Source organism: Meira miltonrushii (assembly GCF_003144205.1).
Source record: "Meira miltonrushii strain MCA 3882 unplaced genomic scaffold FA14scaffold_5, whole genome shotgun sequence".
NCBI lineage: Eukaryota > Fungi > Basidiomycota > Exobasidiomycetes > Exobasidiales > Brachybasidiaceae > Meira > Meira miltonrushii.
In genome coordinates, this window is record NW_020289947.1 from 238,530 (window position 1) to 265,050 (window position 26,521).

Sequence of the window (26,521 nt, forward strand, 5' to 3'; positions counted from 1 at the left end):
CGTAAGAGTGGACTTTCTTGGATTCTTTTCACCATCAAGGCTTAGCATTGTCAACATCACAAACAAGAACAAGAATGCGGTAGTAAAGAAAGGACATTTTGTACCACGCATATCAACTATTACATACATAGTGACTCTCTGTCACTCTACAACTTCTCAGCAAAAATGGCAGACTTCAATAGGGCAACTTTGATGGCCATGTTGCCGGAATGGTCATTAACACTCTCGCTAATCTTTGCTGGATGTTGTTCGAATGCATATTATCTAGAACAAGCAACTAGAATTCAACCTGCATGCGGTACATTACTCACTTTTCTTCAATTCATCTTTACCACGCTACAAATGTTGCCAACACAATTACGATTTCGAGATGAAAAGACGGGAAAACGGTACATTCGTCCTCGCTTCGAATCACCAAAAATTCCTCTGAAACGATGGTCTGCTCAAGTGGCAATGTATTTTGGTACAACGATTCTCAATAATACGGCCTTTAGCTTTCACGTTCCCGTTCCTGTTCATATAATCTTTCGAAGTGGTGGTTTGGTTGTAAGCATGTTGGCAGGATATTTTTTGAGAGGAAGACGATATACACCTACGCAAATCGTTTCAGTCTTGCTCGTCACTGCAGGTGTGATCATTTCCACTCTGGCTACAACACCTGAATCGGGAGATGATAGCGCTTCTGCTTCTTCTGGACCTTCAGCAACGACGTATTTCGCTGGGATTGGACTTTTGACCGCTGCTTTGTTTGTTTCAGCAGTGATGGGGTTGTATCAAGAGCAGACATATGGCGTCTATGGCAAACAACACTGGCAAGAAGGGTTATTCTACAACCACTTCCTCAGCTTGCCCTTATTCGCTTTGCGTGCCAGTACACTGCAGAACGAATGGAGAATGGCACAAGCCGGACAACAGATGTGGATCGGATGGGGAGCACCAAGTATTTCACAACATGCTTCAGCGCTAAAGCATTCACTTTGGAGGAAGAAAAACGCCGAGCAAGCTTCAATGCATTCGCTACTCTCGCCTGGTGCAATCTATGATCTCCGACAATGGTTCAATGTTGCTTTCGGATCATTTTCATTTTTGCCCATTGGCTTTGGATCGGCAACATCTTCTTTGCCCTCGATTGGCATTATTATGCCAATCTTGATACCCGCTTTGGCACTAAACGTTCTTACACAGTTGATTTGTGTAAATGGAGTAAACAGATTAACGGCAATGTGTTCTAGCTTGACGGTCACTCTTGTCTTGGTCGTTCGCAAAGCCGTTTCGTTGGCTATCAGTGTGCTGATCATTGCACCTGCTTTAGGTGAGGAAGTTCACGGGAAAGGGATGCTTTTCGTTGGTGCAACATCGGTGCTGATCGGCACATTGGGATACGCCTTGGGCACTGCATCTACCTCCAAAGACGAAAAGAAGAAAGAGGAAGATATAAAGACTGTCAAAACGCAAGCACGAAGTACCGCCATTTCAGATCGTAGCAACGGCAAAGCAAAAAGAAGAGGATAAAATCTAGATACCATTTGTACACTAAATCATAAAAAAAGGTAGAGCACCTTGTATCGTGGAAAAAGAGGTCGTTAGATAATGCTATAAAAGTACAAAATATGTGTTATTGCTATTCGTCGTTTCGTTTCGTTCGGTTCGTTAGATTTATCGATTTAGTCATCCCTTTGTGCGTTTGGGCTTTGAATGACCATTATACTGGCATTGATGCCATAACTCAAAACACCTTCACAACAAGCACCTAAAACACGACCTGCTCTTTTGACATCTTTGATTGTGTTGTTGTCCAAAAGTTCTTCTTCTGTGCGAGTTGAAGTGGTAAAGTGAATATCTTGAAGAGCGTTCAATTGTTGACGGAAATTGGATCTACGTTGATTCCATTTACCACGTCCTACGATCACCATATCTCCAGCTTGTGCGTTTACGAGAGGTGCAGCAAAGTGCATGATTGCTTCCAAAGGTGTCTTTGTCTGTGTTGCTTGGATCTGTTCAGAATTCAAGTTGACAAAATGGACATAATTTTGATTGTAAAGCATGACTTTTCCACTCGCAGGTGAACGGTCATCTTCCTTTGCATCCTCTTCTTGAATCACATCCCTTTGCAGTCCTTGCGTTCCAAAAAGTGCTCTAACATCTGCATATCGTTCTTCAGGTTGATTGACTGTTTTCAGATTTACAGTCATCAAGTGACTTTCTTCTACGTCGCCCTGCAGTTCGGATGCCTGACTGATTGATCTTTGCACCCTTTCCTTTCGTTTATTCGTTCTCTCTTGTTCTTGCAAGCTTTTCATGAGCTCCTCTTCGAGCTTTTCGCTGCCACCTTCATCCGCTTTGATGACGATTACATCAATTTCTTTTGATGCGTTCGAGGCCAAGCCTTTGGCAAATTGCACCGCAGCTCGATCATCAGCACCTCCGAAGAAAGGCACGATCACACGAGGTTTTCTTGATTGTGTTATGCGATCGAAGCCCAACACCTCTTCTGAACTAGGTTTCGATTCATCCGTCATCCAAACTCTTCGTCTGCCGCGCAACATTGCATCCGTGTCCACCAAGACACATGTGCTTGTCTTTTTGACACTTGTGTTGAACAGATGTGTTGCCATAGTGTCCGTATGATAGATATAATCGTCTGCAGCATTCGTCATTGCATCGTATCTGCCAACCGATTCACCTTCACGATCACTTTGTAAGAAAGACAGATTAGATTTCCTATCCCATAATGCTACAATCATACTTGCGCCTAAATCATTTGTTTCTTCATTGAGAATTGCTGTTCCATTCACCGTTCGTACCCGTCCACGAAGATCGTCCAGCGTATCATCATCGCTACTTGTGGTAACCAAATCCGAATAAGTTGAACGATTCGAGGTAAAAAGACGCACGTTTTGCATACGAGCAATCATCTTTGCCGCACTCAATACTTCATCACCATGCAAATTCAAATTTCTCAAAATGTTCGAAGCTGAATTGTCGTTTTGTAAATAACGAACGATATCAAACACGAATCCTGCACTGCCTTTTTCAGTATTGTTCTGTTTGGCCAATTGCATAAGTGCCGTCAATGGTTCCATAGCAGGATTGATTGATGTTAATGCAGTGATAATTGGGAACAATGTGGTACGACCTGCGACATTATAATTTGTACTCTTTTGAGCTCCTTGTTCTTCTTCATCAGTCTTTTCAGTGATGTTTGTCGAGGTTTCCGTTGAATCTTCATCATATGATTGCTTGGACACCTTTCTTCGCTTCCAAATGAATGTAGACAGAGGCCGTACCGTCAAAGTTGAAAGAATGAAGGTGATAAATAACATACTGTACACTTGTGCATTCAATACTCCAGCTTCTCGTCCTGCGTTCAAAATGATCAATTCAATAATCGATTTACTCTGCATCAAACTTGCCACAAAGCATGATTCCATCCAGTCGAATCCTGTCAAACGAGTGCAAAGTGTTGTTGCGACAAATTTGCTCATAAAGACGACTGCAAAGATCAAAATCAATTCACCCCAAATCAAACCAGAATCAAGTAACTTGAAATCTGCCTTCAGTCCACTTGTAACGAAATAGAGTGGCAAAAGGATTTGCACTGAAACCACTTCGATTGCTTCTGTCACCATCACTGCAAAGTTTCCGTGTGGACAAGCGATTCCGAATAAAAGAGCGCCCAAGATCGGGTGCAGATTGCATGCTTCTGTGATGAAAGCTGACACAAAAGCGCCCAAGATGGTAAATGCCATCAATCCTGCCGGTACACGTTGCTTCGAAGATCCGTGCAAGTCAAAGTTTGACTTTTTGGTAATCCACCAGAACATCACTGGACGTACGATGAACCATTGAACCAAGAACATAGCAAGTGCTACCAGCAGTTCATACAGAGCATTAATTTGTCTTCCCTTCGTAGCCAATGAACTGCCAAGTGCTAGCAGGATATAACCCAACAGATCATTCAATGCACCAGCTGCAATCACAAGACTTCCCAAGAGTGTATTGACCAATTGCAATTCCGAAACGATTCTAGATAAGACTGATAAACTTGTTACTGCCATAACAGTGGCAACAAAGAGCATAAATGTTGAAAAATCTTGTGATTGATCGGTTGAACGTTTGTAGACAAAATTTGCAAGTCCAACGCTGATAGCAAATGGGATTGCCATTCCAGGTATGGCAATCAATGCAACCTTTCTTGCATTTTTGATGATTGTATCTGTATCCGTTTCCAGTCCTACCAATAAGATGAAAAGGATCAAACCTATATTTGACGTGAGCGATAACAAAGGCAGAGAGACTGAAGGGACGATTGTGTTGGTGAAATTTGGAATATTGCCGAATGCCGTTGGACCGAGAACGACACCTGCGAGTAGCTCACCGACAACTCTTGGCTGTCCGATTCGTTGGAAGAATGTTCCAAGGATGAGACACAGCACAAGAATGATCAAAACTTGACATAAGAACAAACTTAATCCGTTTGAAGAGAATATGCTGTTATTCGGATCAAAGATGAGAGGATCATTATGTGATATCCACCCATAAGTCATCTTTGCTAGGATGACAGTTGTCAGGATCCAGCCCTGAATTGGGTTTGTGATCGTTGAATAGATGTGACCCTTTGACAACAACAACACTTTCCAACCAACAGGACTTTTAATTTTTAAGGTTGGATCCCTTTTAGCGTGCAGTAGTTGATCTACCTACCCCACGATTCACTCTTGTGCGCCTCCTGTTCTCACATAAACCTTACTCAGCGACCACGCGCTTTTCCCCCCTTTTTTTCTCTTAAACGCGTGAAGTGAAATCATTGACCCCCTTCCCCTTCTTCTGTGTCCGCTATAATGACAATACTCAGCAGCATACCAACCATCAAGTAAGCACCTCTCCCACAAACCTTTTCCTTCTAAGTAGTTCATGCATAAGTGCCCTTTTTATTGAAGATCATCATCAATCGGGTCCGGTCTAAACGTTCTGTATTGCTTGCTCTTTTTGTAGATTACGCATAGAATAAGCAGAAAGGACCGAAAAATAGCAGAAAAGTGTATAATTATAAATGTGAGACAGTGCCTGTGTGCCTAAAACGAAAAACATTGAAAAAAAAAGCTAAAAAATGGTCAACGTTCTCGGTAGAGCGAGGAGGGCATACACTGTGTGTGTGTGTGCGTGTGGGCGCAGGCAGACAGACAGAGAGGGAGAGAGAGTGAATACCCACATACACACACGCGCAGAGTACACGCACACACACGCACACACACGCGCTCCAGCATCACACCCGCAAGTGTGATTGGGCTGTTACAGTCTCTTTAGATTGAGTCAAATCGAGGAGATGGATCTTTGTGTTTAATCCTTCAAATCAACGATCGTATCATCGAATAAAAAAAGGCAGGCAATCGATCAGATCTATTTGTATATCCGTCAAAAGAGTCTGTTGGCCACACCCGCATCATCACCTGGACATTCTTTTTCTTTCTTTCTTACTCGATCGGCACATTCGATTGTCCTTTCGCTCTTTTTTTTATTCATTGCCCGGGGGCTCTTTCCTCCTTTTTCCTCGGCAAAAGGTTATACACATCGTCAAATACCGACAACCAAGAGACTCACTTCATCTCTTGAAGACCTCGTTGCAGTAGACCATACTGGCATTCTATCGACAAACACTCGCTTGTCAACTATAGCCATACACCGCCTTGAAAGTATCTAAACCATCAATCGGATACAAACTTTTCACTCGGATCGAACCACCTACTCACCATCTCATACAATCGGCCCACCTTGCCCATAATGTCGCAAAGGTGGGACGAACAGAGATCTTCGTCACCAAGTATGCCATCGTTGGCAGGGCCATCTCGTTCAAGTTTCGATGACAGAAGAGTGCCAAGCGATGGAAGCGATCGAAATATGAATAGGTTATCAGTCAACATGTCCAATATGATGCCTCGTCGTCCTTCTGATCAGGCATTAAACTCATATACATCTTCTTCGCCTATGCATCAAACTAGTTCGAACGATAGTCGATTTGGCGTAAACGGTCGATCTACACCTCCAAAACCGTCTAATCGAACCAGTTCTCGACAGATAACCTCGCCAAAAATGAGTCCGTCAAATTTGAATTCAGTGCACGATGGCCATTCGTACACAGAAGCAAAGAGATCCGATGCTGGACCTGGGATCGATGGCAGACAAGCAAGTTTGTCAAGACCAGGTTCGTCACACGACATCGCTCAAGCAAGCGCTCAAAACCCAACGCCAACACTACAACACTCTTCATCCACCAGTCAAATGGTCACTTCTTCCTCCTCACAACAAGTCAAAGATCGTCCATCAGGAGGACGTGATCAACCTTGTGATGCATGCAAGAAGCCGATGACTGGCCAATTCGTTCGAGCGTTGGGTGTGGTATATCATTTGGATTGTTTCCGTTGTCGCGATTGCAACAAAGTTGTGGCAGCAAAGTTCTTTCCCGCGACTGATGAGATGAATTCATCTCCAACAGGCAGTGCCGCAGGTCATGACGGAACAGGCAAACAATCTTCTTCGCCAACAACAGGTGGAAGTGGAAAACTGTTCCCACTCTGTGAGACAGATTATTTCAGAAGGCTAGATTTGTTATGTGCCAATTGCGGTGGTGCATTACGGGGTAGCTACATTACTGCTTTGGGCAAGAAGTTCCATGTCGAACATTTCACCTGTTCTATCTGTCCGACTGTTTTTGGACCTCAAGACAGCTATTACGAACATGACGGTCGTGTTTTCTGTCATTTCCATTACTCAACACGATTTGCAATTCGCTGTACAGGATGCAGAACGGCAATCTTGAAGCAATTTGTGGAAATTAATAGAAATAATCAAGATGAACATTGGCATCCCGAATGTTATATGATTCATAAATTCTGGAATATCAAACTTTGTCCGACTGGATCTACGCCAAGGGAGAATGTTGCACTCGAACCTACCACGAATCCAGAAACGCCTGAGCCTACCAATTCCGGCGTTGCACCCGTTTCGAATGCCAGTGCGATGGATGCACCTTCGATTGAGGCGTTAGAAACAGAAGCAAATGAGACACCGACAACGTTGAAAGAGAAACAGAAACAGATGGAAGAACAGGTTTATCGGATTTGGACAGTTTTATCTGCTTTTGAAGAATCCTCAGCGGCGTGCATTTCGGACATGTTGCGTCAAGTTAGCAATGGAAAGTATTTGGGAGGTGTAAGAATGGCAGAGAGATTCATCCTGCATGTTGAGGTTCTTTTTGCCGCAATCGATGATCTGGAAGAAGCATTCAGAAGGGAACAGGCAAAAGGTATCTCGCATATACGTGAGGCAAGGATGTTGTGTAAGAAGATTGTCAACTTCTTCTCGCTCTTGTCACATACGCAAGAGACAGGTGCACAACGGATGGGAATCACACAAGAATTGCTATCTTTGGTCACTGGTCTAGCGCACTATCTCAAGATCTTGATTCGTATCGCACTCACTGGTGCTTTACGACTGGAAAGAGATTTTGAAGATCATAATGCATTGACTGAATTCTTGAATCGGCTTGCATCATTGGCACAAGAGACAGATTCACCGCAAACGAAGGCTACACAAGCATTGCGGGCTTCCATCTCATCTAACACTCCCAACACAAATGTTGGAGCTTCGGGAAGTGAAAATGCCGAACATGTGAATCATGGGTACAAAAGCTTACCTCGCAGTACAAGCACGAGCTTGACAGATGGAGGCGAGAGTGCAACAGATTTATGTGTTGCTTGTGGTCAAACGGTGGAGGAAGAATGTGTGAGGATAGGAATTAATTTGCGATGGCATACAGCTTGTTTGAAATGTTCCAATTGTCAAAGACTGGCGCAAAGAGATCCTTCTTCCTCTAAGGCAAGAACAGAAGAAGAGCAACAATCGGATGCAGTTGCGGTCCCAGAATCAATCCCAGCGCAAGAATTTGCTTTGGAGATCAAAAGACGATCGCAAGATCCAACAATTCAACACAGTACCTCGTACACCCTGTTTTGTTCACCATGCAAGACTGCATCCTGTCGAGGCGGTTTTGAGAGAGTTAGCAGGTTAGAGCAATACTCGTATCTACTACGAGTCGCTCTCAATCGCCTTTACGCTTTGTTGAAGAAGCGTGGCGTGGTTCCGGCTTCGCCACCATCAGCAGCATTGTCTATTCCTCAACCTCTCACGACACCTCCAAATGAGACTGCATCCATCACTACTGCCGAAGAATCTGATGAGGGTCACCTAGAAGGAACAGATATCAAACGGAAGAAATCGACAAATTTGGATCGAAAGTTGTCTACAAAAGCAAAAGTGCCACATATTTCCACTGTTGTTGGAAGTCCTTCAGGCCATTTACCAGCAGTCCAAAAGCCTACTTCTCCGCTGGATGCGAATGTCACACGCAAATCGCCTACATATTATCATGATTCTGCTCCAGTCGATCGTAGTCAAAGTGACGGAGGTAGAAGAACTCCTGCACGCAGTAGAGATGTTTCTCCAAATGGACGAGCGCAACACTTGCACCCTGGCGGTCAACAGCAACAACGACATGCTCCACCTCAATCACAACAAGAACATCAATATGTCGGTACGAAGCAAGGACCTATCGTTCCAATTCGACCAGCATTTGCTAGACATAACACTGATGTTCGTATTCAAGATCAAGGACCGCTACGACAACCTTCTGGTGATGATTCTGGACATGTGATCGCTGATCCTGATGAGCAATTGACATTGGCTGATATTCCTCAATTGCTACAACAAGAACAAGCAAGAGAGCATAATCGTCAATTACCCACATATGATGGCAAGGCGATCGCCGATCTGTCTGCGCTAGAGCTATTTGTGATTAAGCATTTGGCGGTTTTGATGTTACAACAAGGACCGTTGAAGGATGTCGTTCCGTTTGATGAATTGATTGATTTCATCGATATTCGCAAGAATACCTTTTGGGGCAAACTCTTCAAAGGAGGCAAGGATAAGAGAAAGGTGGAAAAGAAAGGAACGTTCAATGTTCCATTGGAAGTATTGGTTGATAGAAATGGAGCAGATTGTACTTTAGGTGCAACGTCAACCGTTCTTCGCGTTCCATCTTTTATTGATGATATCATCTCTGCAATGCGACAAATGGACGTTTCCATCGAAGGTATTTTCCGAAAGAATGGAAATATTCGTCGATTGAAAGATTTAAGTGAAGCTTTGGACAGAGATGCTTCAAGCGTTAATCTTTCCGATGATAATCCGGTTCAATTGGCAGCTTTGCTCAAGAAATGGTTGCGTGAATTACCCGATCCACTTTTGACTTTCAAATTGCACAGGCTATTCGTCATGACGCAAAATATCGAGCCTGAAGCCGAACGATTACGTTGCATGCATCTCTTGAGCGTTTTGATGCCAAAAGCACATCGTGATACGATGGAAGTTTTGTTTGTCTTCCTTCGATGGGTTGCCAGCTTTAGTCATATTGATGAGGAAACGGGAAGCAAGATGGATCTTCAAAACTTAGCAATGGTTTTAGGACCGAACATTCTCTACAGCAAAGGAACGGATCCGGCAAAAGATGAATTATTCTTGGCAAACCGAGCAATTTTATGTTTGCTAGAACATCAAGATGCATTTTGGCGCGTGCCTCGTGAATTGGAAGTAGCATTACAAGATCGTGAATTGTTGAATACGACGAATGAGATCACATCTCGTGATATCTTGCGAAGGTGCGAAAAGTATGCAAAACGAGCAAGAAGTGGAACGATGTATCCGATCCCTAGCAATGGAGGAAGTAATGGCGGTGGTCAAGGTGGAAGCGGGAATGGTTTCAATGGAAGACCTGGACCTCAATTTAGTCCACAAGCAAATCGAGGAGGTGCACCTCTTCCTGGACGTGGATTCCAAGGAGGTGGTGGTGATATTCCACACAGTTCCAGCACGATTCGAAGTTTAGCCGATCCTTCAATTTATGATTCCAATGCAGCAGGCGGTAGAATGTCACCTGTTCGTCGTGGCAGTCAACAACAATCACCCGTTTCAAATGATTATGTTCGTAGTCCGATCGAAGCCAATGCTGCAAGTTTGCCTCCTTGGTCTAACGATAATGGACATCCGATGCAGAACACACCTTCATCTACACCACGTCATCCTGCCGGACCGCCACCAGGACCACCAGGCCAAGGAAGTGGTTATCAACAACCTTATCGTGGCGCACCGGGTAATGGCACACCAAATCGAATGGGAACTCCGGGTAGTGCAGGCGTTGATCAACATCAAGGATACCATCAACAACAACAACAGCAGCAGCATCAGCAACAACAACAATATTACAATGCATCTTCTGATCATCATGCTCTTTCATCTTGAAACAAGAAAAGTTCATTTTATTCCCAATCACCTTTTTTGTGTACACAATCCCCCTTTTTGTATCTTCTTTTTCTGAATCATGGTAAAAAAACAGAACATTGCTTCTATCTTCTTTTTTCTTTATTTTACCATGATCAATCTTGTTTTATGCCCTTTCTTCTTCTTTTTCTTTCTCCTTTATTTTGTATATCAAATTTCAATTTTCATTCGTTGAAGCAAACAAAGCACATTGCAGCATGCATGTAAATGAATATGTCCCTTTCTTTGCACGTGTTCTACGCGCGTTGGAATTTGTAATGGAGGGAAGAGCGCGTTTATTCGAATATTATTCATAACCCAAAACATTTGTGTGTCCTGTCAGTACAAGTAATAGCGCAAAGATGGATCTTCTAGACGCCCAAATTGACAAACCCTCATTTGAGATTTGAAGAAATACAAATGACTTGATGTTATGATTCTCTACTGTCACATTTCATATAAAATCAGACTCAGTTCATAATAGCTTTCAAGGTGCCGAAATGGTTAATTTCCGTTAAGACACTTCCGACCTCTTTGAATATTTGGCGCGTGATTGTGTGACGCGTGCGTGTGTGTGTGTGTGTGTGTGTTGGTTTGGGTTGCATTCTGAAGAGTTAGATTTAATTTCACTGCTCTAATGCCTTTATGAATTTACGCTACACTTTCCGCCAATTGTTATACTTTTGATAATAAGAAACACATTCATTCATTCATTCACTCACTTTCGTATTCATCACCATCAATCCATAAAGCCAGATCATCGGCCATTGGACTAATTGGCAAACTATTCGAGCTCAAGCTTGTACCAGTCAGCGGCGAATCGATAGGCTGGCTTTTATTGCAAGATGGCTGCCATCATGGCCACAACGCCAATAAGGAAAACGGCATCAGAATTGAGTAATGAAAGTCCATTGCCAACACCACCAAAAGCAATGCATGATTTGATAAGAAACGGGAAAAGTTCAAGACCAAGTATGCATATAGATGATCTTGATACCATCACTGTTCCATCTGATCATTATCCGCCACCTCTTACTGAAACACATAATTATGGCAGTGGAAACAGAAAGCAAGATGATTTGAATGAATCTACTGCGATTGGAAACCGATATCGGACACAAACGGACAACGAGGGATCATCTAGTCCTTCCGCAAGAGCAGCAGCGGCCGAATCACAAAGACAAGCAAGGGGATTATCAGCTACAATCGGCACACTTTCATCATCTTCTCTTCTTGGCGTAAATACAGGAAGAGGAAGTCCAGCTTCTTTGGCAGCAAGTATGGGAGCTCAACGTGGTACGGGCGGATTAGGATCTCAGATGGGAATGTACGATGAAATTATAAACGCTAAAGGATCGACTGATGGAATTCGATCTTCCGCTCGTCCTGCTCTTGTGGCTTCGAATCGATCAAGTAGCTATGAATCATCACAGGCAAAGACCAGTGCTGACCCTCGTTTGAGTAGCAGATCATCCTTGCGTGGAATGCGAAATGTCGCTGTAAAAGACAAGGAAAATGTAGAGCACGCATCCATGGTAAATGCAAAACCGACCACCAACGGAACGAGAACACATCAAAGCTCAGCATACACAAGACCAGATGGAAAGGTCAGCCTGGGAAGCAGGAGAAGTTCTAACGCTTTACAGAATGGAAGATCTCCCTCTCCTACATCTGCAAACGAAGGACCCTCAAAAGCATCATCCAGCGCATTCAATCGGTCTACCTATCGACGCTCTTCTGCAGAGCAGGATGAAGCCAACAAAGCAGTCTCAAGCGCTGCCAACGAGCAAGCCGATGTATTCAGACGTCTAAGCGATGAAGGTCTTCCACCCACATCATCGAAAGTGACGACCTCCCGAAGAATTGGATCACGCGAGGAGATGCAGCCTCAAAGTTATGACGAAGTGCCAGCGACATCAAAAGAGAATCCTTCCTCTTTTCAAACGCCTGGTCTGACTTCAAGCAGTCGTGCTTTACGGTCAGGACAGATTGGTGGCAGACCAAGTGCAGCACCTTGGAGTGTCGGAAGGTCAATAAAACGCATGGACAGACATTCAGGTTTGGATAAGCCTCCTCAGCGGATCGTTGCGCCTCAGATAGAACAAGAAGAAGAAGATGATGAAGAAGGAAAGCGTGCTGACGATGAACATCACAGAGACTTCAAAGCTCCTTCACCGATTCAGGAAGAATCATACCGAGCTGAGACTTATGAAAGGCACTCAGCCAATGGAAGGAGAAGCGCATCTCATGGTCCGGACGTACCAGTCGATGCGGATCATTATGGCCATGAGGTGAGCAACGGAAGCGATGGTAGTGGAGGCAGCGGTGGCCGACATGCTATGTTGCGAGTCCCTCTAGGTGCTGACGAAGATGATGAGGAAGAGGAATTGTATCAAGAGATCCAGAAGAACGTCCCCGCTCGACAAGTACAAATACAAGATGCTGGTGCTCGACGTGGTGTACGAACGATCGGTGGCCCTGCAATCAGTGGAACAGAGCTGCCGTTCCACAAGAAGAGGACAGCAATGAATGATATCATGTCGGCAAAAGTACCTTCTGCTGCTGAGATGGCTTCTGCGCCTAGACGAGTGGTTGCTCATACGACAGATTCAGCTCCTCCTTCGATGCAAACCGGTTTGGGCGTGATGAATGGTCATGTGGATCTTTCGCGTGGTTTAGCAGCTGCTCCTCCAACACCAAGAAGTATTTCGGATTTCATGACACTTGTTCGAGAAGAAGCAGCTCGACAAGCAAATGCTCCATTTTTGGAACAGCTAAGTGCAAAGCCAAGTAAGGATCTCGAAACGAAATTTAACGGTTATAAATTCAAAAAGATTCGTAAAGCAGGCGAAGGAGGCTTTTCAACCGTTTGGGTTGTTAGAGGACCTTATGCAGCTCCTGATCCTCTCAATCCTGGCGCATACATTGACGTAGCCGAGCAGGATCAAGCATATTTTGCCATGAAACAGGTAACGTTGAAGAAGATGGAACAAGTCAGCAGGGAAGAAGTGTTGGAAGAGTGCAACCTACTACAAACTTTGGCTTCGAAACGCAACAATGAGGATTTCATCTTGCGGTTCTTCGGTTGGAAAAGTTCAACTGGCAGCTTGAAGATCTTGTTGGAATTGGGTGAACATGATTTCAATCAAATTTTGCGTGCCCAATGTTTGAGTCATGCACAAATCATTCGTTACTGGTATCAAATGCTACAAGCCGTTCATTTTACCCATGAAGAAGGTAATATCGTTCACACCGATTTGAAACCTGCCAACTTTTTGATGGCAAACGGTAGATTAAAATTGATCGACTTTGGTATCGCTCAAAAGATTCCCGTTGGAACGATCCATATCAAACGTGATGCAATGATTGGAACGCCGAATTATATGGCACCTGAAACTGTACGTGCTGTAAAGGAAGGTCGTAATGGACGTACACCCAATGCAGGCTTACATGCACAGGGCGGAGGTGCGCCTTCGAGAGTGTACAAAGCCGGCAAAGCAAGTGACATTTGGGCTATGGGATGTATATTGTATCAAATGGTGTACAGCAGACCACCGTTTGAAGCATTCCATGGTGATGATAAATTGCGCGAGATTTTGGACCCAAATCACAAGATCGATTTCTCATCTGTTCGTTATGGACCAAGAAAATCTGAACCACAAGATAGTGGACATCGCGGTATGGAAGAGGAGGACGAAGAAGACGATGAAACGGAGTTGGAGTCAGTAGATGAAGATCTAATTGATGTTTTGCGTCTAACGCTCACGTATTCTGCTTTAGATCGAGTTACGATCCCTCAACTTCTTCAACATCCTCTCTTACGACCTTTGGAACAACAACATAAACGTCAACAAGCACGTATGGCGGCCGGCAATGGAACATGGTTAGATGAAGATGCAAATGAAGAAGATTTGGACGATGAAGTTACCGTTCCAATGTCACGTACGATGTTACGTGACGTTTTGCGAAAAATGTACGCTTTTGCACGGAGTGGGGAGTTGAACGAAGAAAACTTGGATGCCCGAACGGATGCCTTATTTGACAATATGGTCTTGAGAAGACAGCAAATGGAATAGCACCATCAGCAAAAATACCTAACCATGGCCATACATTACAGATACAAACATAGATACCTTTCCTTCTCATACCTTCACTTACGCGGACGCCTGTATACCTCTATTTTCATTTAATGCCATATCGCATTTGCATACCCTTCAAACAATCAGTTCAGAGATTAGAATTGCAGTGATTATCCTCTTAAATACAAGTCTGTACAAATCATGCATGTCGACCTAGCCTTTCTAGACAAGCAGGACCTTGATCGTACCATTCTTGTCTAGAGATCCAGAACGAATCACGATTCTTCATGATATCTGCCAACACTGCTCCTCCCAAGAATACCATATGTTTACGTCTTGGTGGATCTTCGATTCTGCATTTGAACGCTTTCAATCGATTTCCATCTCCGTTCAAAACTCTTGTCAAGTATAGTTGCTTCAATTCTTTTTCCAATCTGCTTGGCAATCCGGGGTACATACTTGACCCTCCCGACAATACAATATGCTTGTACAACTCTGAACGGGTATCCACAGCAGCTGATTGAATTGTGTTGAACAATAGCTCTGCAACACCAGGTTGTTCGACATCTACAAGATGAGGTTGGAAAAGACATTCGGGCGCTTCGAATCTTTCACTGCCAACTTTGATCACCCTTCCATCGGGAAGTGTGTAAGATTCTACCAATGTTGTCGTTTCTTCTGCTAGCTTTTTGTCCAAGTCCAAATCATAACTGACAAAAGAAAGCTTTTCCTTGATTTGTCGTACGGTTTCGAAATCGGCCGTTCGATTGAATGCATATCCACGTAAAAGTAAAAGTTTGATCAAATAACGTGTCACATCACGACCTGCAACGTCCAATCTCTTTGTTAGATGAGGCAAAGCGAATCCTTCATAGACAGGAACGACGTGCGTAACACCATCACCAGAATCAACAACCACACCCGTTTGCAAACCTTGAGCGTACAAAGTCAAGACAGCTTGGATGGCAACATAAACACCTTCAAATCCGTATTCTTCAAACATGATTTGACACATTTCTTCTCGATTTCTCTTTGGATTCATTGGTGGTTCGGTAAGCAAAATCTTTCTTCCTCTTGGATCGATACGTAGCTTTTCATCAAAAGTATAATTCCAAACGTGTCTCATATCTGTGAAATCCTTTACGATACCATGTTCCATAGGTTGAGAAACTTGTAAATAATTGCGGAATTCGGCTGCTTCTGTTCCTACCATGATATCCTTGATCTCTCCTGCTGCTGCATCCTTTTCTTCAACACGTAAGATTGGACGTCCAACGATAGAAGGGAATACGAATTCCGGGAAATTGCTTCCTGCATAACCCGTTTTGACGAAACCTGTTCCATTGTCCACCACTACTGGTCTTTCGTCAGCCATGATGAGCGAATGATACGGTGGGCTGCTGGTGTATTATAGATGTACAATGTTTTGCCAAAGAATACCTGTCGATGGCTACTTGTTGTAAAGGCGGAGTATAGGTAGTGGATGGTGGATGAGAAGGTTTGCAAGTGATGCTGTGCCCTTACTCCAGTCTAATAGTGGACAAATGTGCACGCTCCATGCGACAGATATTGTGTGCGTGTGTGTGTGTGCGTGTGTGTGCGTGTGTACAGCAATGCTGGCTTGAGATGAAATGGTTGCTGTCTAGGCACTTGACGCGTGTACCATTTGGGCCTAAAGATACTGTGCCTGGAAAGCCATCAACGATCTAAAATGCATCACAAGATCGAAACCATGAATTCGCAAAAAGTGGCTTCTCCAACCGCTTCTTATAGCAGTCTTTAGATGAAACTTGGATCGATTGCTAGCAACGTTTGAGCAGCACTTCTTTTAAACAGAATGGATTTGCATGTATGCTCTTCAGATCAATAATTATTCGAAATTTTAAAATAAACATTGATTATATTTATACTGCCTAATGACGATAAAGTACATCTGAAATGTTTAAAGTCGATATTTCACCATATCATCAGGCAAAAAAGGCGGTTGTGGTGATATCAGAGAGCAAATCCATTTTCTTGTCACACTCATCTAGAGAATGTATAGTGTTGAATGAAATTAAATTGTTATGGTTGTTTACCCAAAAAATGTTTAAAACAAGGAATGATACATTATTCAGCACATGTCGTCTCAATCTGAGTGATGTTCGAGTGTGCTTGACATTGTCTTCAACCTACTTGAAACACATCTCACACATCATCTTCCCGGCACAATTCTCGGACACACGATTGCTTTTCCTCGAAACATTTTCTACTAACAATGTGATCAAGACTGCGTTCCACGTTGATAATAATTGGCAATTACAGGCAGTCAAGAATGATGAGAAACCGGTGCAAATAAGGTAAATGTGAATATATGCTACGAAGGAGATCGGTATGTGAATATGAAAAAAAGTATGCAGGCTTGCAAAAGGTAATGGTATTATAAAAAAAAAGGCCAACATAGTTCATATCGTCAAAGGAACGGTATTATTTCCACTTGCAGAACCACTGCCAGACGTTGCAGATTGTGCTGCTGCTCTACTAGACGAAGAACTTCCGTTTCTTGATGATCCTCCTACTTTACCGATATACCAACTTGGTAACCATGCACGTGTATGTGATCCACCTTCTTCAACACAATAAGACCAATGATTATACCTCTTGAAAACACGTAACCTTTGATCTTTTTTGAGGTGAAGCTTTTCATCGTTATTATTGTAATCCATTAATAAAATTCCCGGCGTACTCGTACTCGTGATCAAAGAAGGCGGAATAGGAACACTTGCCATTATCGAAGCCAATTCTTTCGCTTGTCCATCTTCCATCCTAGATCCTGCTTGAGGTGTTTTGGGTGATGTCGGACTATGGAGAACTTGAGCTGCCAATGCGTCTCCACCTTCACCTTGAGGCAGACTTACAATCGAAGACAGCGGCTGGCGGGTCTCTAACAAACATCCAGCAGGTACCCAACCACTCTTAATCTCACCGCCATTTCTAGGCGTTCCATCTAAATTACGCACGACTCCTTCAACGATAGGATGTCCTTTTGCACGTGCATCACGTTGAACGACCCACCATCCTTTGGCTTTGGATTTGACGATAAACGTATCTCCAACTGCCACATCAAATTCATCTTCTCTTTCTGAAACATAAGGATAAATTGCGATCGCATAAGTATCCGATCCAGAAGCACTTGCCGCACTTGCTGCTCCGCGTCCACCTCCGTCAGTCGTTTTACCATCGATCAAATGAGCAGCAGGTCCTGTCAAACGCGGTTGTCCAGGAACAGAATCAATGAAAGCACCCGAATCTTGTCCTTTATCTCCACTGCCGCCGCCTCCTGCATCACTTCCACCCCCGTCTTTTCCGCCCGTCGTTCCTCCAAATTTGGCAACAGCATCTGCAACCTTGCTAACACCGGATTTGGAAGAAGATGACTTTCCTGCAGCCTCATTCTCTCCGTTGGTGGAACCGGAGCCATTCGAAGTAGATGTCTTGCGTGCAGCTGCTTTTGCACTTGCGATAGCAATTGGTGATTTGACGTCTCTGATATGTCTCAACATAAACACCGGGCTCTGCTTGTTCTCCTTCAGCTTTTGGAACAAAAGCAAAGGCTTTTCATCGTAGCTCAAACAACGTTCCGTACTTCCATAACAGATAAACAAAGCATATTGTCGCCAATCGTCATCGATCTTGTACTTTTTGAGTGCGGCAGGTAGCACCTTGTAGCATGGATCGTCCAAAGTTACTCGGAATGATTTGTAAGGTGTATCAGCCGCACTGCCACCGCTACCACTACCGCTACTACCAGTACCAGTCGCTTTACTCGATCCAGCACTGCCACTCGTTCCGCTCGTGTTGAGAAGTCCAGCACTATCTGCGTTCTTTTCCTTTCTGCCGTCATTACTTCCGACGCTGAATGGCGAAGATGGCGAAATCGATGATCCGGCGGCATTGACAGTGAGTGAAGCTGGTGTTGCGTTACTGTTATTAGCTATCGTACTGCCAAGAGCACTTGGAGGAGAGGCTTGTAATAATGATCCGCTTAATGTACCGCTCGAGGAAGCCGATAATCCTCCAGCGCTTCCCGGAACAAAGGTTGTAGTCACTAACGGGTTGGCTTTACTGGCATCATTTGCAATCGAGATAGGAGGGTGTGCATTTGTTGGCGTTGCGCCTGGTGTACTGGTAGTCGGGCTGAAACCTGTTTGAGAAGCATTTCCGGGTGCGGATCCATAAGGTGAATGAGTTTGATTGGTATCATGAACGCTTCGGAATCCAGTAGCGGTCATTGGTGTTTTACTGCCTCTTCCAGATGAGGATCCTGAACCATCTGCATCTGTACCTGGTCCGGTGGTATAATTTCCATGCACTTGCAAGCCTCCATTACCGTTACCAGAAGCGGAGGTGAAAGATCTTCTCTCTCGAAGATAGGTTTGAGCGATGTAAGAAAGATTTGACGGCGGCTTTGACGGAGGTAGATAAGGTCGCAGAGCTTCAATCGTTTTGGCGGAATGTGTCGAATCGTCTGTATAGCGTACCAGCCAATCGTACAACCTGGCTACTTCTTGCTCGAGCGTCCAAAGTCGTTCATCACGCTCATATAAAGCTCGAACAAGATCAGCGATAGCTGCTTGTGGCGTGGCAGAAGAGATTCCATTGGAAGAAGATGACAAGAATGAATATGCACTTAAAGCGCTATTATTCACACGTCCTTCAGAGATAGATTGAACGTCTGGTCTCCATGAATCCGGTTCAAGTTCGATGTTCCATCTCTTCTTCAGCTCATACACTCCACGCAGGATTGCCAATCGATGTCCAATAGACGTTATGCCCATATCACCTAGGGCTTCCGTATCCAATTCCAACAAAATATCACCTTCGATTCCGTGTTCGCGAAACTTGTTTGCATGTTGATTGGCAATGCTTGTGGGTTGTAAGGTGTGTAGCCATTGTAGAACTTGTTGCAATGACCATTCAGATGGATGAACAGTGTTTGGTGAATTTATCGATCCACTGACCAAAGCTGCTGCTGCTGAAGTTCCGGCTATTGCAGTGATTGGACTACGTTGATCACTTGTTGAATAAGACATTTCGACCGACATACTCGAATGGGGAATGAAAAGTAAGGGAGAGTTGTTTGATCAAGTGCGAAACGCCATGAAAGTCTGTTGCTGATGGAAGTTGGTCGTCTGAAGGCTGTTACTTTGTGGGAAAATCACTTATCTCCGACTCCTTTGAACCGAAAAAAGGTGATCGACACGTGCCCCTGATCGAGACTTGGTGAGGCTTGTGATGATGAAGAAAGAGTACGTCAATCACAACTCAAACCCACTTTCCATCGAGATCTACTCTCCGACTTTTATTGATGAATGACCTTACTAAGAACAAATATGAGCACACGCCTTTTCAGGAACTTGAGTTATTATACTCAGGCGTAATGCACGGTTCATTAATGTGTGATTGATTATGCGGCCGGCTTTTGAGTTTTTAGTGCCAAACAATTCACACATGGCCCACAATTCCTCGCTCACTCACTTAACTTAAGTTTCATTGTTGTCATTTGTTTGTGCCATAAATATGAATGTATTATACAATGTAGAGAAATTGTGGGAAAAATCATCCAATCAATCAGGCTTCTCAAATATTCTTTGCTGTTGAATTGGATTGAGCATGTGCAATAACGAGCGAAAGTAGCGAATTTTGCTTTACGGTCAAGATTAATTCTTCTCCCGTTAAACTCTCGATTGGAGTTCTTGTTGGTGAAACACTTGTTGCTGTCGTATTTGTAGAAGCAGAAACACTTCTATCCAAATCTTGACCGTTTGAACGAGTAGATGGACTTGAGCTAGAAGTTGTGCCAGCAGAAAGTGGTGATCGTGCCAATTGTGTTTGATCCAAAAGATCCCTCTCCGAATGTCCTGGTCCTTTGGCGCCATAATAGTGTTTACTAATTGATTCTTGTCGACTGACATTGTTGTTTAGAGATGAAGGGAATCCATTTCCCAATCCAAGACCACCACCTTTTGTACCGTCCAAGCCACGATTACCCAGAGCAGCAGATCCTATTCCGTGCAAAGGATGAAGCAATGCTCTCGAATCAGAAGGAGCACGTCCCAAAGTAGTTGCAGCAGCAGCTGAAGTAAAGTGAGTCTTTGCGTTACTCATACCTCCATTCAAAGGACTTGCCGTACTTGCACTTCTTTGCAAAATGCTAACCGGAACATCTGGCTTGATCAATGTTTCCTTGAGAACATGCATTGCCAAAGAATCAGCACTGGCACTCATGTTATTATTTACGTTCTTCTTTTGACGTTGAACATGATCTAAACGTTCTTTGATTCCACGTAACCATGCTTTTCGTTTCGCATCATCTTCCACGCTCATCATAAACCTCCTCTCTGCTGAATGTGTAACGGTAAAGCAATGTTGCATGAACGCCCTTTGAACAGAAATATTGATCGATCGTGGTAATGGGAAATCTTCTCCAACCTCACGTGGGGTAGAGGTATAATTGCGTGCATTCTTGCCTGCACGTACAAAGATGATCGAATGAACACCTAAACTCTTGCTTGTCACTTTGAATTCTTGAATATGACCATTCTCAAATGATAAGATTTGTGGTGAAAATTGCAATCCTTGACCGTAAATACGCACACTCAAGCCAGGATCAGCGCGAGGGATTGCAATTTTGATCGGTTCACTCCAAACTCCATAAACGATTCGCATCGGAATACCTGGAGCCAAAATACGTGCTACGTTACGTTCACCCTCTTCTCCTTCAGGTAGCATGGCTTGTTGGATGGCATCAGCACTGACGCTGCTGTAAATTCGAAGCAAAGTCCTATCGGATAGAACAAGACCTGGATCAGCAGCTCGGAACTTCTTGATAAATTCCTCACTGTCCAATTTGGCATTTGGTTCAGAATAATAACCTGGCGTTTGCACCTCATGCGAGTGTAATGCATCATTTAATGTCATGATTGCAGTCACCAATTCAACAGCCAATTTGGACGTGAACGTACTTTTGATCAATTCGCGATTCGTTTCCGTCCATTGACGGGCAAAGACGGATAACATCTCTTGTAATTCTTCACGCTTGGATGGGAATCGTAATTCAAGCAAAAGCGAACGCAAAGCAGACTCGATCGAAACACCTGCAAACTTTTCTTGATAGACAAAAGCACGCATCACTTGAGCATTCTCTTGATCGGAGCTGAATAAATACTTGCTCAATTCTGCTTTATCCAATTCTGGTGTCTGATGAAGCAATTTAGCCATCGTTGTGATATCATTTGGCAAGCTTGTTTGCGAAATTACACTTTTGAATGCTTCTTTGGGATTCGTCTTGAATTGAGCAACAAACTGGGCCATGAGAGGTGTTTGTGTAGCATTTTGACGTCTTTCCAATTTGGGTAGAGTCAACTTGACTTCGTTCAAGGGTAGAATACTCTTTACTGAGAAAGTCCAAGCAAGCGTTGGCAGGGCGCTGGCATCAGTCTCTTTCGTTGGAGGTCGCATCGGCTTGGCCAATAAGATCAAGTCGGAGAATAAGAATACGAATCGATCTTTGACTGTACTCGAGGTAACGACTTGCAACATCGGAGCAGACATGATGTACCGACGAGGAGGATCATCGAGATTCTTTGCATTCAAGCCTGGAATGTCGGGCAGGTTGGAGGACTCATTCGGAGCTGTCAACATGCGACTGTATCGATGCAAAACGGCTGCCGTTGCAGGTGCCAAAGCAGCTGGCGGAGTGATAAAGGGAGGCGAGATAGCATGACCTGGATCCAAGACGAGAGTAGGGTCATCAACTTGTTGATTTGTCATCGTTGAACTAACACTTGCATTACGTGAATGATTAGCACTGATTCCACCAATTCTGCTAATGGCCGGATTGATCGCAGATGCTGATGGTGTATGACCATGCTTTCCATTCGACAATGCTGGCTTGCTGCTTTGTTCATTTTGTAAGATCAATTTACTCTGGTTGACTGGGCTGCCTTTCTCGTTAGGGGAAGAGTTGTAGCTGCCAAAGGGCGTAGAGTCCCCTGAAGGTTCATTGACTGCCTTTGCTTCCCCCTTTTGCGCTATCGATCCATCACGTTTGTGGGACGTAGCTCCATTGAACGCCTTTTGAGAAATCTTTCGCGTTAGGAATGAGGTGAACTTCTTTGTAGGACTTGAAGGTCGTCCTTCCTTGTCCGTCTGTCCATTGTTGGCAGCTGGAGAAGGAGATGGTGAACCTTTCCGAGCTGCCGCATTTGAAGCTTTCCTTCGCAATGTCGAAAAGAATGTCTCTTTCTGAGCTGAATTGTTCATCTCGTTCGCATCAATAGTTGCAACAGAAATTGAGCTTTCGTTTGTCAAGTCCTCGTTTGGCTTTTCAATCTTTTCAGCTGTAGGCGGTCTAGGTAGAGGCCCTTTCGGAGGATTGACCAAAGGTGAAGGCTTTCTCTTCACTGAAGGAATTCGCTTCGCGTCACCATGATCACTCTTTTGCTGTTGTGTCAATAAGCCAGGGAAAGGTGCCAATTTGTCGTTGGTCATATAGTGAGAAGGCGAAACATGATTGGGATCCGGCATCTTCAGAGGTCCAAGACCTGTGTGAGGTGCTACCTTGGGACCTAGTGCTGCATTAGGTGCAGCCTTGGGACTTACACCTACATTCCTATCCTTGTATGATGTAGATCTGGTTAAAGTCGCTTCATCTTTTCCGAGCCCTCTGTAGGCAACATGATCGTATCCTTTTTCGATTTTCCAAGGCTTTGCTGCTGGACTTTGCTCTGTCTTTGCAGGCAATTCCCTAGCGGAGTCTTCAGCAGCAGCTCGAACTTGTGCTGCACTGGATTGTTGAACTGCATCATCACGTTGTGACCTTTTTGACTTTTTGGTGAACTTTTCCAATTTGCGTGTCATCCTGTCAACGTGCTGCAAATAATCTGCACTATTTTCAGCACCTTCGTCAGGTTCGCTGTCGTCACTGCTACTGCTATCTTCTGCGCTCACGCCACCAGCATCACCTCCACGCGAGACACTTTCAAATGGATCCTTCTTTACTTGATCAGGAGTATCAATAGGAGAAGCTGAATAGTCCAATGGATTACCAACTTCAGCCAAAAATCCAGGCGTGAGTAAGTCTTCAATTCTTTCGGTTCTCGTTTGCTTTGTATTGGGTGTGGAGATCGGTGCGATAGATGGTCGACTATTTTTCCGTCCTGATCTGCTGTTGGAATCGCTCTCTCGCTTTTCTGATGATTCGCTTGTCCTGGACGCATTCGCGACGCTATCAGGGTATGCTGTTAAGCTTGGTCTTGATGCATTTGTGGGGAATCGATCATGATCAGCAAACACTGTGTTTGATTTGAAATTGCTGTCATCGACCATACTCGTGTCAAAGCCTAGTGGAATACTCGCTTCTGATGGGTGCTTCGATACCCACTCATCCTGACTGATTGTAATTGTGTTCGGCTGAGATGCATGAATGGGAGACACGTTGACTGGTAAATTGGCAATGTTGTCGCCCCCAAATCCTGCATCCTCAGTACGATCGGCTGTTTGATCCTCTTTGGTGGCTGGGTGAATTGGCTCCAGAGCAGTGTCTTCGAGAGTGTCGAATCCCTTTCGTTCTTCATCCTTGGCAGATGAGGCAAAGAATGGTGCTGTAGGCATTGCATGAGCAGTACTGCTATCTCCCCATTCGCCTTGAGCAGAACGAGGTGACATTGCGGTACTGCTTGCGTCCATGACACTGTTCGTTCGATAGCTTCTTGCACTTGCCACACGCTCGTAAGCATCATCTGTCGTATATCCCAATTCTAATAGTCTTTCATACTCGAATGCCTCCTCTCCAAAGAATCGAGCCATTTCACTGGCCCTATTTCTTTCATCTTCATGCATTCCAGCAGTCGATGAATGTGAAGACGGCGACCGTGCAAGCGAGCCACTTCCACTTTGCGGTACCGTTAATAAACGTGTTTGCATATTAGGAGAAGGAGTTCCAGCACCACGCCAACTTTTCAAAGGGGCCGAAGAAGGGGGTGTGGGATAAAGAGTTGCAGATGCCGGCTTTGCAGGAGAGGGTGTCATATTAAGCAGCATTTTTGATGAAGGACTTGCATTTAAATTTGCCCTCGTTCGGATTTGCTCATCGGTTTCATTTGAATTTTCATCTAAAACGTTCCCAGGCGATCGAGCACCGCGGCGGGTAGACAATTTACGTAACATTTCTGTTCGTATTATTTGACGTTCTTGTGATGGACCTGGGATCGGTAATTGTTGATAAGAAGCTTCATCAGGCTCAAAGTTGGATCTTGATTCGCTCGCACCTGGTGGTGCATGTGCAAACCTGCGTGAACTTCTCCGTGTGTCGCGTTTCTCATCAGGAATGCCTTTGTCCAACGCTTCAACGAATGCTGCTTTTCGTTGTGCTTCAGCAGCTGCACTCAGTCCGCCAATTGTTCTACTTCGTCTGAGCATCATCTTCCTTTCCGTTTTGTGTACAGACATTCTCTTTTCCTCCTCTTCTTGATCTTCGGCCGTATCACTTACTGGACTTACCGCACCTTCACGACCACTACTTCCGAGCAATTTGTCCAAGGCATATTGCCTTGCCGCGGCACTCGCTGCACTGGTACTTGCACTTCGAGCCAAACCGGCCGCGGCTCTCTCTTGTAGAATTCTGGCCCGAAGCTGCTCAAGCGATGGCAATGGAGATCTTCCACCACCTTCATTCCGCGAACGGCTCCTTTGTACACCATTGACGCCTAAAGAAGAAGAAGCTCCAGCAGCTCTCTCGAATCCGAATGGTGATAGATTTCGTCCATCTGGCAAGGGTGATGGCGTGAAATGACCGGCAGAACTTGCATTTGCTGCTGGCAATGTATCTATTCCCGTATGACCTGCGTCACTGAAATCGTATGGAATTGCACTATGTGAAGATTGAGAATAGGGCCCATTTATGTCGTTCATCGGATGTAAAAACTGTGGTTCTGGAGTTGTGCTGAAAGATTGATCATCAAGGTTAGGACCTGGCGATTTATTTCGCATTTCCCGTTGTGATGCTGCTCGTTTGAGTTTGGCGATAGCATTCATCCTAGCTGAAGATCCATTTCGAGAGATATTGCTGGGAGCATCGTTTGTTTCTTCATTGTTGGTCATGTATTGCTGTTCATCTTGAGCAGAGGCAAGATATTGTTGCTGTTGCTGTTGAAATTGTTGTTGTTGCATCACCATTGCAGCTGTCATTGCTGCAAATGTGTCCAATGGACTGGTAAACGAAGATGGACTTGGCTCAGCGGAATGATGATCCTCGTCCGATTCTTCCCTAGGATTTGGCATGAACATCTTGTTGTTCGTTTGCGTTCCTGCGTATACCATCTATGCTTCAATATTCCAATTGTGTATCTTATTGACTGCTCATTGTTTGTGTTGTTTTGAAATGGAGTCGGTAATGGAATGTCTCTGTTTTTTTGCTAGGCAGAGGTTGCCATTCAAAGATTACGCATGCCACAATCTTTCTTTCGATCTCCAAAGGTTTGAAAGTAGTAACTGCTGTCGATTAGGTGTCGAGGTGATGAAATGGAAATGAGATATGTTTTAGGTTGAGCATGACAAACGTGCAGAAAAAGAAAGTGTTTCTTTTTTTTCTTATTTAATAAAAAAAGCCTTAATTTTAAGAGCCAGGAAATCCGTACGCGCTGTTCTTTCTGTTTAAAGGCGGAGAAATGGGATTGAAAACGCGCTTTGTTTTAAACGCATGTGAGAAAACACCACACCACACCACACCCCACGACAACACTGCCTTTGAGGGTATAAACATTCGAGTATGCAACGAGATGCACCTTATACATCCTATTGCATGATAAACTAGGCCCTAGTTTAGTCTGAATCTGGTCTTACACACACACACATACTTCCAGCATGAGAAACAACCCCTATGATAAAGTCACAATGATGATGTGGATAAAATGAATGATTCCCTTGACGGACTGAAAACTTCGGCACCTAATTTGAACATTTATTGCGCCAATCGTTAAGACTCTTGCGGATGGAATGCTTTGGAAAAGACTTTAGCTGGCTGTTTCGAT

At 44.2% G+C, this 26,521-nt stretch overlaps 8 protein-coding genes across 8 annotated transcripts; 4 read left to right on the plus strand and 4 right to left on the minus strand.

Moving 5' to 3' along the window:
- Window positions 1-7: 7 nt before the first annotated feature.
- FA14DRAFT_150064 (UAA transporter) lies at window positions 8-1,512 on the plus strand (the record flags this gene model as incomplete). Its single annotated transcript, XM_025497421.1, has 2 exons — window positions 8-871; window positions 1,004-1,512. The coding sequence occupies exons 1-2, from the start codon at window positions 166-168 to the stop codon at window positions 1,510-1,512; spliced, it is 1,215 nt and encodes a 404-aa protein (XP_025352261.1). The 5' UTR covers window positions 8-165.
- On the minus strand, window positions 1,449-4,637 carry FA14DRAFT_83301 (uncharacterized protein). Its single transcript, XM_025502965.1, has one exon. It carries the CDS (start codon window positions 4,545-4,547, stop codon window positions 1,665-1,667), a length of 2,883 nt encoding a protein of 960 aa, XP_025352262.1. The 5' UTR covers window positions 4,548-4,637; the 3' UTR covers window positions 1,449-1,664.
- Window positions 4,638-5,354: 717 nt separating this feature from the next.
- On the plus strand, window positions 5,355-10,689 carry FA14DRAFT_162283 (RhoGAP-domain-containing protein). The gene has a single exon (XM_025499513.1). It carries the CDS (start codon window positions 5,782-5,784, stop codon window positions 10,351-10,353), a length of 4,572 nt encoding a protein of 1,523 aa, XP_025352263.1. The 5' UTR covers window positions 5,355-5,781; the 3' UTR covers window positions 10,354-10,689.
- A 2,327-nt stretch (window positions 10,690-13,016) lies between these two features.
- On the plus strand, window positions 13,017-13,490 carry FA14DRAFT_126844 (uncharacterized protein; the record flags this gene model as incomplete). Its single annotated transcript, XM_025496763.1, has 1 exon — window positions 13,017-13,490. A coding segment is annotated over one exon (474 nt), but the record flags the coding sequence as incomplete, so codon positions are not given.
- On the plus strand, window positions 13,414-14,447 carry FA14DRAFT_150074 (kinase-like protein; the record flags this gene model as incomplete). Its single annotated transcript, XM_025497422.1, has 4 exons — window positions 13,414-13,788; window positions 13,837-14,000; window positions 14,064-14,217; window positions 14,296-14,447. The coding sequence occupies exons 1-4, from the start codon at window positions 13,575-13,577 to the stop codon at window positions 14,445-14,447; spliced, it is 684 nt and encodes a 227-aa protein (XP_025352265.1). The 5' UTR covers window positions 13,414-13,574.
- Window positions 14,448-14,543: 96 nt separating this feature from the next.
- FA14DRAFT_162284 (Actin/actin-like protein) lies at window positions 14,544-15,943 on the minus strand. Its single transcript, XM_025499514.1, has one exon. It carries the CDS (start codon window positions 15,823-15,825, stop codon window positions 14,650-14,652), a length of 1,176 nt encoding a protein of 391 aa, XP_025352266.1. The 5' UTR covers window positions 15,826-15,943; the 3' UTR covers window positions 14,544-14,649.
- A 930-nt stretch (window positions 15,944-16,873) lies between these two features.
- FA14DRAFT_150079 (uncharacterized protein) lies at window positions 16,874-19,522 on the minus strand (the record flags this gene model as incomplete). Its single annotated transcript, XM_025497423.1, has 3 exons — window positions 16,874-17,691; window positions 17,848-19,059; window positions 19,120-19,522. 3 exons carry the CDS (start codon window positions 19,520-19,522, stop codon window positions 16,895-16,897), a joined length of 2,412 nt encoding a protein of 803 aa, XP_025352267.1. The 3' UTR covers window positions 16,874-16,894.
- A 454-nt stretch (window positions 19,523-19,976) lies between these two features.
- On the minus strand, window positions 19,977-26,051 carry FA14DRAFT_162285 (uncharacterized protein). The gene has a single exon (XM_025499515.1). It carries the CDS (start codon window positions 25,776-25,778, stop codon window positions 20,070-20,072), a length of 5,709 nt encoding a protein of 1,902 aa, XP_025352268.1. The 5' UTR covers window positions 25,779-26,051; the 3' UTR covers window positions 19,977-20,069.
- Between the last annotated feature and the right edge of the window lie 470 nt (window positions 26,052-26,521).